The sequence below is a fragment of the Pungitius pungitius genome, chromosome 4, assembly GCF_949316345.1.
Source record: "Pungitius pungitius chromosome 4, fPunPun2.1, whole genome shotgun sequence".
Classification (NCBI taxonomy): domain Eukaryota; kingdom Metazoa; phylum Chordata; class Actinopteri; order Perciformes; family Gasterosteidae; genus Pungitius; species Pungitius pungitius.
Genome location: NC_084903.1, coordinates 16,657,379 through 16,676,336, shown reverse-complemented (window position 1 = coordinate 16,676,336; position 18,958 = coordinate 16,657,379). Strand labels below are relative to the sequence as shown.

General features: G+C 42.5%; 1 protein-coding gene across 1 annotated transcript in view; it reads left to right on the top strand.

Annotated features, from left to right (window-relative positions):
• Positions 1 to 491: 491 nt before the first annotated feature.
• Positions 492 to 18,958, top strand: part of ush2a (Usher syndrome 2A (autosomal recessive, mild)) — a 155,065-nt gene continuing 136,598 nt past the window's right edge. Inside the window, exons 1-7 of the mRNA XM_062561810.1 lie at positions 492 to 1,072; positions 1,583 to 2,364; positions 2,889 to 3,103; positions 3,185 to 3,376; positions 5,786 to 5,954; positions 16,263 to 16,398; positions 18,778 to 18,841. Coding sequence (XP_062417794.1) covers positions 1,762 to 2,364; positions 2,889 to 3,103; positions 3,185 to 3,376; positions 5,786 to 5,954; positions 16,263 to 16,398; positions 18,778 to 18,841 — 1,379 coding nt within the window. The 5' untranslated portion in view covers positions 492 to 1,072; positions 1,583 to 1,761. The remainder of the gene's footprint in view (positions 1,073 to 1,582; positions 2,365 to 2,888; positions 3,104 to 3,184; positions 3,377 to 5,785; positions 5,955 to 16,262; positions 16,399 to 18,777; positions 18,842 to 18,958) is intronic.

The following is an 18,958-nucleotide window of genomic DNA, read 5'->3' as shown; positions in this document are numbered from 1 at the left end:
TTTTGCGTGCAGGACTTCATCACAGACACTGTCATTAGCCATGTGCCTTTAATTGTTAAGGCCCAATTAATAGCACAGATAATAGGGGAAAACCCTGGCGACTGCCATTCAATTCTTGACCGGAAAGACATCTTAGCACCTAAAGCTTAGCAGCTTATTTTGACCTTCCTGCATGGTTTTAACTGTCTTTTGATTCATTATGTGTTTTTTCCCGTTATTTGATGACATTTCAAAATCATCCGTCTTTGGGTTCCTTTTCTCAATGGAGTATTATTACAAACATGTAAGGTGTGATGAAATCCTTCTTATTCATGTACAGTGGTGATGTTGTAATGTGACGGATTTATGAAATGGTTCACTACCCACACGCTTTGGCCGCTAAGGATCACGTTGCCTAGCGACGGCAGTAGCGTCCCTCGTCGCTGAGAGCCACTTGTCTGAAACCCAGACGCATCCCACGTAGGTGGGAGGGGGGGGGGGCAAATCATTGCTACCAGGCAGGGGGTAATTAAGCTTTTTAAATGGCATATTAATGCATCGCTGTTATGAACAATACTTAGCGCGATCCTGTGGTAGATGCAAATGCATGTATCGCACTTTTTTTATTGTCACGCCAACCCCAGGGCTCTCAAGTTTCCGTTACATGGTCGTGCCTCGTCGTTACTTCGCGCCCGGTATCCTGCCGCCTCGACCGCTGCCGGCCAGATGGCCGCTCGCACTAATCTCTTTAGCACCGCGTGTTGCATGTTCTGAATGAGCCAGAGAAGAAGAGAAAAGAAGAAGAAGAAGAAGAAAAAGAAAAACAACAACAAGAGCTTTGTCGAGTTTAGCTGTGCTGTCATTCAGTTCAAAGTGTGGGCTAGAACGACGGATAAAATACCTCACGTCACGTTTGAGAGAGGACTATTTTCTTCTACTGGAGCGGCGCCGTGTGGTATCGCTCACAGGTGTGCGCAGGAACCGGTAATTAACCTAGCTTGTTTTGGAAGACTCGCTCCAGAGCAACAGGTTGGATGTTCGTTGACGCTTCCCCCCCCCACCCCACCTTTCTCCTGGGAGTCCTCGCCGACAGGTAACCAGGAGGAGTCCACACGCACGTTTTAGCGTGTCACTATATCTGCATAGATTTGACTATTTTGCACGGCGCATAGCGAACGCTATCGGATACACTGTGGAGCTTTACGGTCGGGTCCAGGTAATTCAACACTAGACATGGCTGCACTTGTGGCCTCTTTTTGTGTTTCAAAATGCTAAATCGAAGCTGATAAGTATTGTAATGAAGAGAGCTTTGGCCTAAGCCTCAATTTCCAACAAACTTATGTGAAAACTCGTTCAGTCGGACAAGGACCTGGAGGCCAGATGCCAGCGGAGAAAAAGGTCATGTTTAATTCAATAGAAAATGAAGAAAAGGGGGGAAAGCAATGTAGCAGTATCAGTTGAGCTGTGCCTCCATCAAGGTGTACATGATAGTGAAGGCTTTGGCTAGGGAATAGCCTGCATGGCATTTCACTCTGCTCAGATTTGTCTCATGTTGGATTTTGCTCTGACCACGTCTCTCTTTTCCGTCTCTCCTTCTCTCTAGATTGTGAAATCCTACCTATCATGTGAAGGCTTTGCTTGTGGTTTGTGTGTGTGTGTGTGTGTGTGTGCACGTGTGCGAGGGGGTCTGAGAAAGTGTAACAGAGAGTTAAGCTTCGTTGCCTCACCCCAGGGCTACTGGCCTGTGTTAAAAAAAAAAAAGTCTCCTGTAACCACAAAACCATGACAGTCGTTACTTATTCAAGTGCTGCTGGGAGGCTTCTGACTGAAATCAAGGTTCTTGATCATTCTTCATTAACCGTGAATGTTGCAGAACCTGGCGCCATGCTGGACCTCTCGCACAACCTGGTTCTCACTAACTCTCTAACTCCTAATGTCAAAGGCCGGAGATGGTTGGAACCGAGAGGCAACGAGGGAGGAGCGACGGCAGAGAGGGCAAAAAAGCAAAGACGAAAGTGTGGTAGAGGAGTGGACAGGGAGAGGATGGAGAGAGCGAGGAGAGAGGAGCAGTGGCGCTTACAGATCGAATGCAACCACACTATCCCAAAATGCTTAGACAATGGAGGGAAATGCGTGAAAGGAAAAGACAAGAGCACAGCAGATGTTTGTGGGATTTCTGGGATTCTGTCAGCTGCTGAAACAGAAGGTGAAATTAGGGAGAAAAGGATGGGATCCAGACAGATTTGGCCTCTTTTTCCCTGGCCATTTTACACGAAAAACATCAATGGGAGAGAGAAAAACACAATGAAAAGGATGAAGTGGCATCATCTGTTCATCTGGTTACCTCTCCTCTTCAGCCTGTGTCCCACACCTGCTTCATCACAGGTAAGAGTGGCTGTCAAGAGCCAATTGTGATTTCTGAACAAAAACTGGAGTACTAATTAACAGACAATGTATTCCGTAGGAGTTATTTAATGACTATAAAACAGGCCTTTTTGAAACCAGACATATTGACCTCATATTGAAGGGAAAGCAGAGGTATTACTAACAACATTAACTCTAGCTGGGATCTATTCAAGTAACCCAGTAAGTTAAGACAGTGAGCCAGCATGCACAGCACAACGACCTTAGACTGAAGCCGCCAAATATAATTCATCATTAATATATTTATATTTTCTTCTCAAAACTTGTTACATTCAGTGCATGCGCTAGTAAAATATTTGCCTGCAAAATGCCATGCCTTCTATGTCATGACCGTTATCCACAACCCAGGGTGTTTCATTTTTTACCACTTTGAATTTAATTCTCGGGGTGGCTCCCTCTAACATGTAACAGTTCTAACAGACCCTGGTTGAATGTAATCATGCTTTTATGTGTACTTATAATTGTTTAACTCTCTTAATTCGTAGGGACATTTCCCTAGAATGGAAAACATCGCTGCCTTCAAACCCGTGTCCACCTCCCCTCCTCGCTCCACCTGCGGGGTTCCAGAGCGCAGCGCCTACTGTCAGTCGCCGTCCTCTCTGACGGAGCTGACGGCATGTTATCAGGCCTTCTGTGTCCAGGACTGTCCTTATAGATACTCCACCCCTCCACATGCCCCACTGCTGCTGCCCGCACACAGGTACGACCATTGAATTCTTGGTAATGCTGTGAGGGTGTAATTCCTTTTGAGAGAAAGTACTAACAAATGTATTCCTTACAGGGCTGCATGTATAAATGAAGACCGTAATGACACTCGTCCTGGGACCACTTCCGGTTCAGAGGGGGGTTCCAACAGTGTGCTCTTTCGCGTGGTCCAGGAGGGATGTCTGGTCTCTCCCCCCTCTCAGGCTCTAGGAGCGTTGGGTTCCCTCACTCTGGCATTGTGGATCAAACCAAGCTCGCCTGGAGAAATGTGAGTTTAGTTTTTGTAATTTCTTAGAGATGAGGATTGTATCTGTTATATAGATGGAGATACTGAGGCTAGCCATGCAATCTTATAGCACCCAAATCACACTGTTGATACGGTAGAGAAGTACAGGAAGAGGTCAAACTACCTAGGTTTTGTTTTTATTTTTTAGCCTTCATTTCAGAGTAGTCCAACATTATCATGTGCTACTGATGTAATAAAGCTCCCTGCTGGAAACGCACTGCTGCTGTGATGTATAGTCAAATGTCTGTTCTGATATCATATTTGATGTGATTTTCATACATTGATGGCGAAGTGAAAGCCCGGTGATATTGATCTAATCACAAGGAGCAATCGGGTCTGGTCGGGTCAGTATCACTATCAGGAAAATGTTGGCTAACAACGGGCTGTCATGTCCCACTTAGACATGTTGTGTGTGAGAGACAGGGGAGGAGAGTGTGCTGGTGTGTGTCGGGCAGGGCTGGGATGGTGCAGAGTTACACACACACACACACACAGATCAGTTTGCAGTCAAATACACATACACACGGAGCACAAGCACACATAAAAAGGGTTCAGTTGGCTTTTCTTGGCAACCCCATCTCCCCTTACGGCAACACTTAAAGTAGATTACTCAAGCAACATTAATTCACTTTGTAATGAAAGTAAAAATTAGTTAAACATGCATGGTGTCTTGTTTTCTATTTGTTTGTTGACTATTCGTTAGTCACATGTAACTAGTAAAAGAGTCCATTGATTTTACCATTTGACTTGTAAACACAGTAATTCAGCAGTCAATATTTGGACAGAAAGAAGATAGACGGACGTGATCTCAATCCTTTTTGCTCATAATGATATGTTGTTGTTGTTGTTCCCAGCTTTTTTGCAAAAATAATTAATAAATAGCAACTTCAGGTGTGCTATGTTGGTAGCGCCAAGCATTAAACAGTCACTTCTTTCTACATGTGTACAATCCGCTTTGATTTTACAGCTTCAGCTCCATCCTTCATCTAACCAGATCTGATCATATTAAAAGATTAGTTGTTAGTAATTAGTTTAGTTGTTGAGGTTTTATAAGATCAAGTCAGTCTACATTCATATATATTCCATAATTTGCTATATAGATAAACATGACTGATCTCTGCATGGGGCAGCTTTGAGGAAAGACCCAGAGAACTGCTCTGTTTTATGTGCATCTTGTTTGAATGTTGCTGTCAGTCAAGTTTAACTCCTGAGAGAAGGAGAATCATGAAGAGATCAAATCAGACCTTTTTAAATTTCATGCTGTGATTTTGTTTGCGAAGTTGCCTGCTCTGGGATTTGGATGACAGACAAGTCTTGTTGTCTTGGTTCTCTGAAACAGGACACCTGTATGGCTGACATTAATAACTCCCCCCTTCTCACTCTCCCTCGCCGTCTTTCTGTTGCTGTCGCTTGCCATCCCTCTTTTGTTGTAGAGACGATCATGGCTGCCATCAAAGAAGCCAGATGAAAGGAGGTCTCTTTCCTCACCTCTGTCAGTCTCTCCTCACCCCTCTCTCTTTGTGTCTCCCTCTCTCTCTGTGATTTCACATCCCTCCCCTCATCTGAACAATGAACAGAGCCAGCCACCTGTTCTTACAAATCATAGTTTTTACTATACCACTTCCAGGAACTAGTTATGGAGTTATCTCTACATTCTTTGATTGGATATCTATTTAGAGTTTAGTCTCTCTCTCACACACACACACACACGCACTTGATTTTTCTTCAATGGACAAAATGAGGTAAAAATGCAAGTTTTTAGACAACCAATAGGTTATAATAAAACTGATAAGCCAACAGAAAATTGATTAAGAATAGCATAGAATTTCCAAGCAAAATTCAAAATAAATATGGACTCTGGAGCATAAAAAGTTAAAGCATCGTTTTGAGATAAGAAGCATTTTCTGTCCAATAAATCATTTTTTAAATTTTTTTTATCACAGCACTCATTATCTCTGTCCGTCTATCTCTTTTGTCTCTCCTCACGAGCCCACGCAGGCTGGCATGCATACATAGATATGGTTTCTCTCTCTCTTTCATACATCTATCTGTGATTTATAAGGTATGTGGCTTTGGGTTCATAAAAGTCATGATTTCCCATAAAATGTCAGTGACGGTGGTTAATATGACACGTGAAGGGTGTGTGTGTCTGCACTAGTGTCTGTAGCGGCTCAAACCTAGCAGTCATGTAAAATATTGATATTCCATGTGTAAATGTCAGAATGAGACACTGTGGGGGTGTGCGTAGTGGCACTTGAGTCCACTCTTCTTTTTCCTTCCTCCTGAGTCACACCAACTTACCACTGCAAGACACTCCGATGGTCTGTCTTAACTTTAAATGTGCTGCTGAAATAATTGTGTTCTGATATGTGTGTTTTTGCCCTCCCCCAGGATGCTGCTGGAGAAGAGCTCAGGGCAGCGGTTGATTTTCTCTGTGACGGTGTCGGAGCAGATGGTCACGCTGCGGTACGGTCCGTCCAGCAGTCAGCCTCCTCTGAACGTCAGCTTCAGAACAGAGGGGAGGCTTACACGAGACAGGTGGACACACCTTGTTTTGCAGGTAACAATTCTGTGTTGCATATGCATCCATAAGTGAGCTCATGTGCATGGAACTCAATCCAGCTTTCTTAGAAATTGGGGACATCAGGTTTCAGGGACATTCTAATCTTCCTCTCTATCTGTTTCACTTTCATTTTCACTTTCACATCTGCTTTGGCACAGCCGCTGGGGGCAGGGGCCACACATTTCATTTTTCAACACAAATGTGCGTGAATCTGGGGTTTTCCTTTGCCTGCTGGTAAGCACACTAACCCAGTAACTGACAAATTCAAGCCATTTTACTGCTGTGAATTATACTAAAAACTATTCTCTCTGTGGTGTTTTCTTACTGTTCTTTTATTTCTGCAAAACCAATTGACGTAAGTCGTTACCAACTAGACATTTTAGGAAGCATCGGAAGTTTGAAGTACAAGGCTGATGTGGACAAATAAAGCTTTCATGAGCTCTGATAGTTTTCCAAAAGCTTCTAGTGAAGTGGAGCGACTCACGGCTGTGTGTGTGTGGGTGTTTCTGGTTGGAGTATCATTTTACAGATTACTTGACAGGACAATCTTTCTCTTTCAGCATTTAACTGAATAACACCAGGGGGAAACTTCTTTTCACTATAAGCCTCTGTTAATGATTTCCTGTTAGTCCACTTTTTATCTGTGCAGGTTTTTTGGACCAAATATTTATTTGACCTGATCTGTGTTTTAAATAGATCTTATTGCATTTTTAAAAACCTTTTACTGCCCTGGCCATGACACACAAATATTATTTCAATTGAAAGATAAACCGTGTTCTAAGATTCACATAGCCATACATATTTACTACGTATATATTTGATGTCGTAAGAAATCGAATCATCAAATTTGTTAGTTTTGCATATGAATAATATAAGAATAGTATAAGAATATACAGAAAACAAGGATATAGAAATAACAGATTTTACAGGCGTATTTGTGAACATTAGAGAGGGCTGGGGTTGCTGTTATGCCCCTGCTGTTATGCCACACTAGGGGTATTATTCTTTCCATCGCACGTTTTGCAAGAATGCTTAATTTCCTATCATTACCTCTTTTTGTGAGTACTTTTCATTCAGTTTCAAGTAATTGCTTTAAAAAGGGAAATTGGAGGTCCCCAATGTAGTTGAAGTACTTGTGCCTAAAATACAGCAGCTGTGGTTCTATTAAAAGCATTTTTCAAGGCCAGAGGGGTAAGTAAGGAATGGGAAAACTATGTTGACCAGTAATTTAAAAGTATTGTCCCCAGCCAGAGCTAACTTGACAGTTAGTTTACTGTCCGGCTGACTGGCGTTGATGCCCGGTCCAATGTGTTGTTTGCTAAATGTAGTGTTGCTTATGGCTCAATTGCAAGCAAGTGTGTGTCTGTAGAGTATGTGTTTATGCCCTGCAGGGATCAGGCTTTTATATATATATGTTTATGTACACTATGTGTTGTACTCGTCCACGGAGGCATAGGAATGTGTAAGGCTCGCAGATATTTGGCTAAAAGTGTGTCATGTTAGTGTAGCTTGGAGGTCTTTTCAAACTTTGTGTGCATTCTTGTGAATCAGACAGCCTTTCGTTTAATGGTATGGTGATGTGATGTGTTTTGACTATTCAGAAGAATAACATAATCATCCTTGACACTCAAACACCATTCGCGCACTCCCTTTTCCGTACATTCACACACGCTTATCTACTTATCACTCACACATACACACCCCCTCACTCACAGCTCAGCATTCATTTGTAACAGACATGTCAGCCACAATACAGATATTACCCTCTGAAGGAGCTGGGCAATTTAGAAACATTTTCTATAGACACACACACACACACACACACCTCTTTCTCTCCCTCTCACACACACACACACACACACCAACCAGTCATCTGCCTGTTTGAAAACATCAAAACACCAAAAAAGACAGTCAAAAGGAATACGGATTTCCAAGTGCCAGGAGCGACTCACACACAATGACGCACACGCACGTATGTACACACACGGTGCCAGGAGCAAGGTGCTGTAGGGATGCTGGTGCTCCCTAGGTAGTTGTCTTATCTGATTATGGTAACGATGTAGAGAATAGTGGAGGAAAAGGTAGCCTGGGGGAGGGAGGGCTTGGGAGAGGAAAGGAGATGGAGATGGAGATGGGGGTGGGGGGGGGGGGTGGCGCAGTGCTGTTAAGTGATAGTAACCATGTCATTTTACTGTGGGACTCACTTTCCTTGCTTTCCTGTGTCAGTAGAATGTATTGCTAATAGGTAGCTCTTTTTCAATGTAGAAAAGGACCCATTTTACTACTGTGGCTTGATAGAGGCATGAGATAACTTAATGTGGCTCATCTGTGTGTGATTTACATGACTTGTTCTCTATGTGGGTGTTTTTTTTGTTTCGTTTTTCTTATCTGAAGTGCTTTCGAGCGTGATTGCTGTGACTGCACAACATTGGGCATCTACGCTGTAGACAGAGAGGTTGGAAGTAGTAGGGAAACTAATGAGAGGCACCACATTCACATTAAGACAAGAGTAATGAGATGTATACATTACACCCACACCAGGAGCACCACGCCAAGGGGAACAAACGGGAGGCTGCGTTAACACTGCAAAGTCATCCGCTGTTAGTGCCAGTTTACCACCATGAAACTAGAGACATTTGTTATTGTCATGGTAAACAGATTTACCATCATGTCATCAACCCTATGCCGTCGAGAGGAGCAGGTTTGCTTTGGTTGAGAATTGTTCGCAACCTTCTAGGTGATTTAAAAAATGTAACTTCTGGATATTTTTCTTTGTGCAATTCTCATTTTAATGTACTGCACTTTGTGCTACTGTATTATTATAGTTAAAAGGTACAAATGTAAAAAAAGTTGTGGGGTGAATATGTGCTGTAAGTCAGTCTTGGAGGAAATCTAGTAAAAGGTTTCAGAGGGAGAGAGCCGCATAGTTGAAGAGAATAAAGTGGCGAAAAGATGGGGAGAAGAGAATAAAGGAGTTTGCGATTTAAATAGCTTTGGAGTACTATCTTTTGGAGTCCCAGTGATTGACTATGTGCCTGGAGGACCCCCAGAGGGGTCCGTCCGTCTGTTAGTGCCTCAGCATTATGGGATGAGGCAGTGGCAGGGACAACCAGCCACACCGCTTCCATCACCACCCAACACTGCAGCAGGAATGTGCAACAGACGGATTACACCAGTGGGGACGCACTGCCTATACACATGTGCACACATTGGGAGGGGGCCAACTGTGGCTGAGGGGTGGAGCAGGGTCATCCTTCATTCAGAGGATCGGTGGTTTGATCCCCGACTGCTGGGCCATGTCAATTTGTACTATTGCAAGAGCGCTGTTTTTACCGTGTTTGAATGTTTTATGAATGTTATCCCTGATGGGGAAGTGGCACCTTGCGTGGTGAGCTCTGCCATCAATGATTGAACGGGTGAATGATGAAATGTAGTGTTAAAGCGCTTTGGAGTGGTTGGAAGACAAGAAAATCCCAGTTAATACTTGTTGCTAAAAACAGAGAAAAGACAGACTAAAAGATGAAAAAGTGGGTATCTTGAGTGAGATCCTAGTGAGCTAAGGTCAAGGTTACAAAGACACACGCATCCATCTATGCATTTATCTGAGAGAGTTGTTTGTATATCTAATCTAAAATTTGTTCTCTAGACCCAGACGGCTAATCTGCTTCACTACTCCGCTCTCCGACAGTTTGGCCGCTAAAACTTCTGCTGAATGCCATAATAAGTTTAATGAATGTTTCACACACAATTACGCTGAAAGACTGGCCTCTGTGTTTGTCTGCGTTGGGACTGTTATGCTCTTGGCAGAAGGCGACAGATTTTCACCAACTAATCGGATTCCACCACACTCATTCCATAATTTTGTAAATGCTTTAATTCCCCAACTTGATGCTAGGTTTGTCTCTGCTGCAGTCGGTCTCTTCTTGCATTCCTGGTATTTTCTTCCTCACTTCTCCCCAATGCTTCCTCTGTGTTTGCTGTTTAATAGAAAGCCGGTGCATTTGTCTGTGTTCACACCCATCTAGTGTTTTTCTGTTATCTATTTCACCCAGAGAGACGGACTGTGAAACTGAAAGTTGTTTTTGTGTTTATACAGGTTGTTTCTGTAGGCTCAACTTGTATATTTGTGTGCCTACATGTGCACTAAATACAGTGAATGCATGCATGTTTGCGATTGTGGGCATGTGTGTGAAGGTGAGGCAAGGTTGTTGTGTAGGGGTGAAGCGGATGCCGCTACAGCAGCCCTATGCCCGCTGGCACAGGAGCCAAAAGGGCACGAGACTGGCATCAATTACACTGTGTGTGTGTGTGTGTGTGTGTGTGTGTGTGTGTGTGTGTGTGTGTGTGTGTGTGTGTGTGTGTGTGTGTGTGTGTGTGTGTGTGTGTGTGTGTGTGTGTGTGTGTGTGTGTGTGTTAAAATGAATTTCTTTATTAATTTTAATCAGTGTTTCATGCCAGTGTGCTGGTGGTCCAGCTTAATCAGGAGAGCAAGGCACTAACATGGCCGGGGTTAAGGGTGTCATTCCCACTGGAGCTGCGAGATATGAGTGCTATGTGGCAAGGATGCTACAAGGTGCTTTGTACAAAAGAGCATATGTTATGTTAACCTGCCCTTTCTAGAAAGACAGGCTGCAAAAAAATGTAAAAAAGAACCAACAATTAACCATATTAAAGCGGCTGCTGATTTAATCCACTAATGTGACCAGGACATACGCAGTGATACCTTTTTTTTTTAAATGCATTCTTACCACTGGATCTATATGACAACATATTGCATACGTGATGCGAAAGCGATAAGGATACATTGATACTTTTTTGTATAATGTTTTTTGTATACTAAGGTTGTTGGTTTGAATCCTGGCTGCTCCATTTGCGATGTCAAAGTGCTACCGAGCAAGACACCTCACCCCTAATTGCTCCCCAGGCAAAATGTAAGGCATGGGTTAAAATGCAATGTAAATCTCTAAATGACATGTAATGTAAATATATTGAGAATTGTGCCATTCTCCGTCTGATCTCTATTAAATACACGTGTTTCTGCCAAGTTACATTGATTCAACCATGGCACGGCACACAGTGAGAAAAGTGTGGGGTGGCAGACATGTCATTGGGGCAGATACCAAAGTTAAGGAGTCATTATGAGTAGTGGGAAAGACTATGTTGGATTGGTAGGTCCTCTGATTCGAGAGACAATGCTTTTCAGAATTGCCTTTTTAAAAACAACCAAGCCAGAAACTTCAACATGACTTAAACCCAATTAGAAACCTGACACTTTGTCGCGCATCGTTACCAAGTCTCACTTCTCTCCTCTTTCAGTGTGCTACTGTATGTGTTCCTCCTGCCTTGTATGCTCTCATGCATGTCTCCGCTTTCATTAAATGGGGTCCTCTTTTCTTTCTGCTCGCAAAGAAAAAGTCTTAGAGACTTATGGTCTTTATTAAAAGGTTGGTGTGTCACCTTTTTGATTTTCTCTCTCCCTCCACCCTCTTTGTCCTTTCCTATTTCCCTCTTATTCTCCTCACACACTCCCTCTCTCTCCCTTTCCATCTCCCCGGGGTCAATTTTCTTTTCTTAAATAAACTGTCATAGCTAGTGTTAAAATATGGTCCGTACAAGGGGTGAGCGCGGCGAAGCAAAGGCACAGGGCCCTGGGCTGGTATAAAACATGGATAATATGCTGTGAGAGGTAATTGTATCTTTTAGGGCTGAGATGAGTAGAACAAATGTGTCTCCTCTCCACTCTCTCTCTCCTTTCCCTCCTCTTCCTATCTTTCTTTACACACTACAGCCGTGCTAATATGATGGAGAGAATATTGGCCGTACATCAGAGCTGCTAACAGTTTGTAGTGGGTAAGGGCAGGTATATAGGAGACAGAGGAGTGACGAGGGGGATGCTTGGTGGGTGAATAACAAGGAGAGAGAGAGATAACAGGACAGAGGGAAAGGTGACTGTATGCCTCGGGATGCAAAAGTGTAGAGTTAGGGATGGGAGGGATAAAGTCATAACACTTTTTGATTTTAGCTCATTTTGCTTCCCCTTTAGAGGACATGAATATTTGGGAATTTCCGGCGAGCTGTTTCCCATATTGATCTTTAATTTAAAATGATTCTTAGTTTGTAAGGCAGATGATATTAATGATGGAGAGTATGATTATTTTCGTAAAGCTGCTCGGTTTGTCCTGGTTAAAGCTTATTGAACATCTTATACAAACACTGACCGGAAGGTGTCTTGTTGCAAATATTTAAAAAATGATGCATTGTGAAACAGGCTGTGCATTTTGTTCAGTTGAGCAGCTCATAATAAGGTATTGATGAAGTGAGCGGTATGCTGCAGAATGTCATTATACCCACATATGTTGCAGAATCAGTAAGTTAAATTCAATAGTAATGTAAATACCTAACAGCACAAGAATGTAAAAACTGTTTGCCTCGATATTTTTTTTTCTCCTTTATTTCTTTTGGATGTCCTGGCTCAGCTTCTCTGCAAATCTACAGGTGTTCTTGCAAAGGTTCCACTTGTTACACCCACAGTCAAGCTGTGCATGACCCTACCTGCTGTACGCAACCACCGTTCACTTTGGGGTGGTTGGGAAATTCTCTCAATTCTGTTTCTGTTAGCGATGCAGCGATACAGATTTAGAATAAAAAAAGGCTGATACCAACTGAAACAGCTGGATTGATCCGATCTGCCCTGTAATTTTAATTATTCACTGCCGTCACACTTGTTATCCCTGACCGTTTTGTAGATTTTTCTTTTACAAAGTTGCTTGTGTATAATTTCTGTATAAAAACAATACATTTTGTTGGTTTTCAAGTCAGGCACATTGTTCTTTTTTGGGTAAAGGGAACCATCCCGGTCACTTTCACACAGTGAGCCGGATCATTACATTACATTACATGTCATTTAGCTGACGCTTTTATCCAAAGCGACTTACAATAAGGATCAATGCTCGGTAACCGGCGATTCCCAAAGCTCAGGTAAAAGTCAGATATGTGAATCCCTATTCTTTAACCTTTTTTTTCCTTGTTTCATTTTGAAGAAAAATAAGACTGACAATTTGGATGTATTGTGTTAATAAATAAATTGTTTGAGTAGAGCAGAGGAGCAAATTAGCAAAAGGTGAAATGGGTGAATGAAAAAAATGCGGTTTTCTCTGTGATAAAGGTCAAACCGAGACTCCAGAGTGTGTAAACTGGTGTTTTACACACACTCACACAAACAACATTAAGCTCCTGCAGAGAGCCTTGTGCTTCTTTAGCACTTCATAGACTATCAGGCAGCAGTAAAATATGTATCTAGAATTGGTTTCCAGTGTTAGCCATTCTTAAGGTCCCTCTCATCTACTGTGACCTCAAACTGTCACTGGCAGCTAAGATAGCCTTTTTCACATATAAATTAAACTTATTTTAAATTGTAATGTAAAGAATTGGTTAGGTTAACTCTTGTGTTGTTTGGGACCATGATCAGTTAAGAAGCGTTAGTCCAGAAACACTTTTAAAGAACAATGCAGTTTTCTGCAAGATTAATTTGATTAAACAAAATAAAAAAAGTTCTGTATTGTTGCTTGCTCGATTTCTATTCCTATTTTATCTGCCACCTCTTTTTGATTTGGGCCCACATCTACAAAGTGAGCTTAGAAGAAACGCTGCTGTCCAAACTGTGTACTGAGCCATAGCTTGGCATGAGTGTGAAAATTGAGAAGAGCTTTAGTCAAATGCCAGTCTACAGATCACTAAAAGCTTTCCACTCAGGGTTTCCCTGGGCTTTTAGAGAGGCTTAGGTGGTAACATTGCCAGTGGGCTGGGTGGTACACAGGGAAATGGTGCTTGAAACTCCCTGAGAGCACAACAACCTTTTGAAATGAATAGTTAAGAAGTAAAGAATAACAATGAAACTCAGAGGACCTAAATATAACATTTAACTCTACATTTAATTTAGTAGTCCAGGCCAAAGGTTTTAGCAACTCTTTGACCTATGTTGTGAACCCTGCTGAAGCCATCCCTTCCTTTTTTAGCTTTAATCTCAATGTGACAGAGCGTTTGAATTCTGCAGGAAAGAACAAAACCGAAAAAACGAACATTATCGGTGGACCACAATGAGGACTCTTATATTTAATTGAACTAAAATGGAAGGTGTCCCTGTCCTTATGCATATATGCTCACCGGCCACTTTATTAGGTAAAAAGTAAAAGGTTGAACTCCCTTAATTGTTGGTGGCACACTTTCAACAAGGTGTTGGTGTGTCCTTCAATTTTCTTGCCATACATTCATGACCCCAGTTATCAATTGGCGGAGTTTATCGCTGAAGCTCCAGGGAAGTGTAGCATGGTACAAATGTGATGTAAAACCCCAGGACACTCAATAGTATTGAAAATATTCAATAAACTATTATTATTCAATAATTCAATTGTGTGAACAGGTACTATACATGAGCTCTATTGTAGCTAAGCATATGTCTAAAATATGCATCTAAATGTGATGGTACTGTAAAGGGCTTTCGTTAAACCCTTCATGCAGAGGATAGAAAATACATATCCTCTGCATGAAGATAGGAGGATGAAGCAACTTTCTTTCCTCTGGACTTGTGGACACAGTCCAAATGAGACTATAGTTATCAACACTGAAGTATTTATTTAACTCCTTCCATTTTCCCCCTCAGTTCTCAAAGAAGTCTGAAGTTAAACTGGCTAAGAGGTACAATGAAGGTAAAGGAAAGGAGGAGGTAAAATACAGATAGACGGTGAAACCGGAGGGAAAGTGTTTGTGAAAGGTAACAAAGGGGAGTTGGCTGTGTTTCAAAAGGGCGCGTGGCAGCTAAGGAGGATGAAGCGCTTCAGGGTTCATTTACATCAGGCCTGACAACTGCCTCACATCTCCCCAAGAGCCACACAGCGCCGGCTTAGAGATTCTAAAGAGGGCCCTTCTTCTAGCCCCCTCTCTTACACTCGCTCTCTGACTTTTCTTTCTGTACCTCCTGTCTTTTTCCTCTTTCCTTTTTTTCCACTCCAATTCTCTTCTGCTCTCATGCACGTGCTAGTCTTCAATCAGCCATCATGAAAGTGTCTGTCTGGGCGTCTTAACTATCCTCTGAGAAGAAGACACTTGTCTGGGACTGCCTTCGTTCCCTAAAGGCGTTTTTTGACTTGGACTTATTTCCCTCCTCACACCTTTTTTTTATTTTATTATTTTTTTAACTTCCCTAAAGAGCTGACAACAAGTGAGAGCGACAGGGCAAGATAAACATGAGGGGAAGACAGCGAGGGAGATGGCCGGGGGAAGTCGTCGACTTAGCTGTTGAGGCTCTGTACAGCTTCTAGGAAAGAGAAAGTATAAATGGCCATGCATAATTGGGAGAGGGGGTGCAAATGAAAACTCAAAAACAGGAGGGGGAAAAAAAGGAGTCCAATGACCTCAGGAGGTCTTTTGAGCAGGAGGAAGGACAAAGCAAGGAGTGCCGCAGCCAAAGAGACGATGAAGAAGGAGGTCTTACTCTAGTAAGTCAGGGAGAGCCCCGTTTTATCAGTGCTCCCACAGTGTGTTGCCCAAATGGAGAATTTAGAGATGGGGCCGAGGATGAGAGTAGAAGAGGGCACGTGCTTTTTAGAAGTATCTTTCTTTTTTGCCTGGGTTTGATGTGAAAGGGAGCTGCCCCTGCTTTGACTGTGTTGTCCGCCATGCAGTTTTTAATATTCATGCAGCCAATTGGGGAAGGAGCGAGGGAAGGAGTGGAGAGGAGATTTTTGGTCAAACAGAAAGCTAATTTGCGGCTGAGGCAGTTTAGCCCGAGGCTCTTTCTGCCACTGGGGGGAATGAGCTGGAAGATTAGCTGTATGTATAATTCACACACACATGGTCACACTCGCACACGTGCAAAGATACATGTGCAACAAACACACCGACAGAGCGCATATGCACTCTCGTAGACAGATCCGCATGTGCTGGTCTCAATGAGACGTTGTGTGTTACAGCAGTAAACTGCTCCCTTACATGTATGGAGGTTACATTATGATGCTTGCATATGAGTTATGGAAATGCTGATTTAGCAATTCATCATCTCTGTACCTGGTGTAGAGTTTCCATAGATGTGGTCTAGACAAAACCCACATACAGAGTTACACTGTGATGGCTAGTGCCTTCCCATCCTAATAAAATGTTGAAAAAAACAGGTGATATAGTTTGTTTTTAAGTTTGATTGGTTAACATGTGTGACATTTGCAGTATGATGACACTTTTCTGTTTGTTCCCACAGAAAATATGCACCGTCCAGCTAGTCAGCACAAACTAAGGTTTCAATCTGTCTTCCAGGTGTATGACAGACGTGTGAGTCTTTTCCTGGATGGGTTGGAGGAGGATGGGACACCATTTGACACGCAACCTCTGACCGCCAGGCTCTCTGCCACCAGCGAGGGTGGTGCACTGTGGGTGGGACTCAGCTCCAACGGTAACAATATTTATATTTTATTTTTTTGCACATCATAAGTTACATTGTTTGAGAGATGATCCTTTAGTGACATATGTATAAATGACGCTTTTTCACTGAAGCAGAAAACTCAAAACAGCACATCTGTTTTTCTACCACCCTCCTCATTAAGAGGGACCAGTGTCTTTTTCCTCCAGATGGAGAAAATTACCTCCTAGTTTATCTTGTCTGTATATCTAAATATGGTGTCAATGACTACTCCACCTTTATCCTCCTTCCAGCCTTTATCCCGCTTCAACTACACGTGTGTGATTGATTGGTGGTGCCTGGAAGCCGTCTCACAGTCAATAGGGGAGAAATTGAGAGAAAAATGATATCCGTTCATCTCCAGAGTGATAAACGAGTGTTTTTCTTCTTGTTTATCAGGCATTGATCCCTAGTTCACGGCAGGTAGCATCTGATCAGCTGAAGATCACATCAGTGGTTGTGATCAATGCAAGTGATTGGCTCAAGAAGTAGAGACGCGCGCTCTGTGTGTGTGTGTGTGTGTGTTAAACCTGGGGCCTGTGTCTTGAATTTTGATCCGGTGGATTGATTATGCGAATGCTGATCAGATGTATTGATAAAAAGCTTGTCTGTTTTTTGAGGGGACCCTGTTTACTTAAAACTGTGTGTCTGATAAGTACAGCAATACGATGTCAAAGAGCAGATGACATGATCAGTTTCAACAACAGTACTGTTTGATACCATTTATGGTCTGAATTGTCTTTCAGGAAAAACCATTGAATGTTGTCCATTCTGTAATGAGCTGTGGCTCATGCCACGATGGAAACGACACCAGTGAAGGACAGGCAGAAAAAAACTAGACAAAAGGCTCACACAACTCCTTGTAGCCTGTATTAACTATCAGTTCTAACAACGCAAAAACACAAGAGGAAACTGAGAGCGACGGATGACAGGAACTGAAACGTAGAGCTGGAAGACAGAAGAGAGAATTAAGGCTTAAACCTTGAGTCATCCCGGTAACAATAGGGAGAGTGCTTTTCAGAGGAAGGCATAATCCCATTTCCACACGCTAAAGAAATCCTGAGCCAAAGCCTACGGCTGCACAAGCACACACTGTTCGAACACACTTACATCTCATAACACTCTTTGTTTTAACACACACACATACACCCCTCCAACACACACAAACGCTCACACTGTAGTTGGGCCAAAACATGGCAAAGCCTCTCTCAAATGCAAATACACACACTCATGCGTACACACTTATCCACCCCGATTCTCTAAAGTGAGGATGCCCACGGAAGGGTGTGTTAGAGGAGGCCTCTAGCACACACACACCTTCACAGAAAAAGCTAGACATGGCAGGGGTTCTGTCGATGCTGAGAGACGTTATCCGTCTTCTAAGAGTTCTTGTCAAACTAGATAGAAGTTTGTTGGACACTAAAAGACTCCGGCTCTCTTTGACCCCAATCCCCATCTTATATTCTGTCCAACAATGTCACGTATGGATGGTTGTGTGTGGAGATGAGTTGGGGACTTGCCTGTGTTCATTTAGACGTTTGATGGTGTTTCTTGTCTGCAGGCCAGTATCCACATGTGTGTCTGGACATTGTACCCATGAGTTTGAGATGTTCTAGTTTACGTTTGCTTGAGACTTTGTTGTCTTGGCATATTTGTGATATGTTTCATTTCTTGTCCAACGTATTTGTATTTAGCTTATTGCAGATCCTTATTCTTATCAACCCCAGCCAGACACCCTCCTTTCGTTTTCCTGCTAAAACACGTGTTGTCACTTATCAAACCCTTTTGTACATTTATTATAAATAAAATATGTCATTCATTGTTTTTAGAAAGCACCTGATTTTGCTTCTCAAGGAAAGTGCTCCAAATTGACACATTTGATACATTATATCATTGAATCAACAGTGTATTTGGAAAAAAACTATCAAGGACAATATATTTATTATGTACCAACTATTTAAGCGTTTACATTTGCAGTTGATTCAATGTACAGACGTGTTTGATAAGAGGACCACCTAAAAGAAGGAATGAGGAAACACACCTGGGGTTTCTCTTTTTTTAATCCTTCTATCTAACTTGGTTGTCCCTAGACAGACCTATTTTGGCCCCGGTCTTAAACCACGCTAATGAATTAGTCCTTGTAAGCCCTGCTGCTCTCTAGTGGAAGCAAATGTGAGCTGGGGCCGATCATGTTTGTCCATGTATCATGAACTTGGCCATTATAAGCAGCTGCTGGCAGCCTCACTTAGCTGTTATCAAGAAACTGATAAGATAATCTACTAAACACTGTGAAATCCTCTCACTCGCTGCCTTCGGTACAAACCCATTAACGCCCTCTTTATGTTCTCTTCTCCCCTCTCTTCATCTCTACAGGGTCTAATCAGTTCATTGGACGGATGCAGGACTTTAGATTTTATCCTGTCGCTCTGACCAACAGGTGAGTTGGATAGAGTAAGTCGGTGAGACATGTAATGAGCAGCGGTGTGGAGAGAAAGAAGAATCACAGAAGGGCCAAAGGATAGTATAGAGAAAGAAAAGAAGGAAGGTAACCATG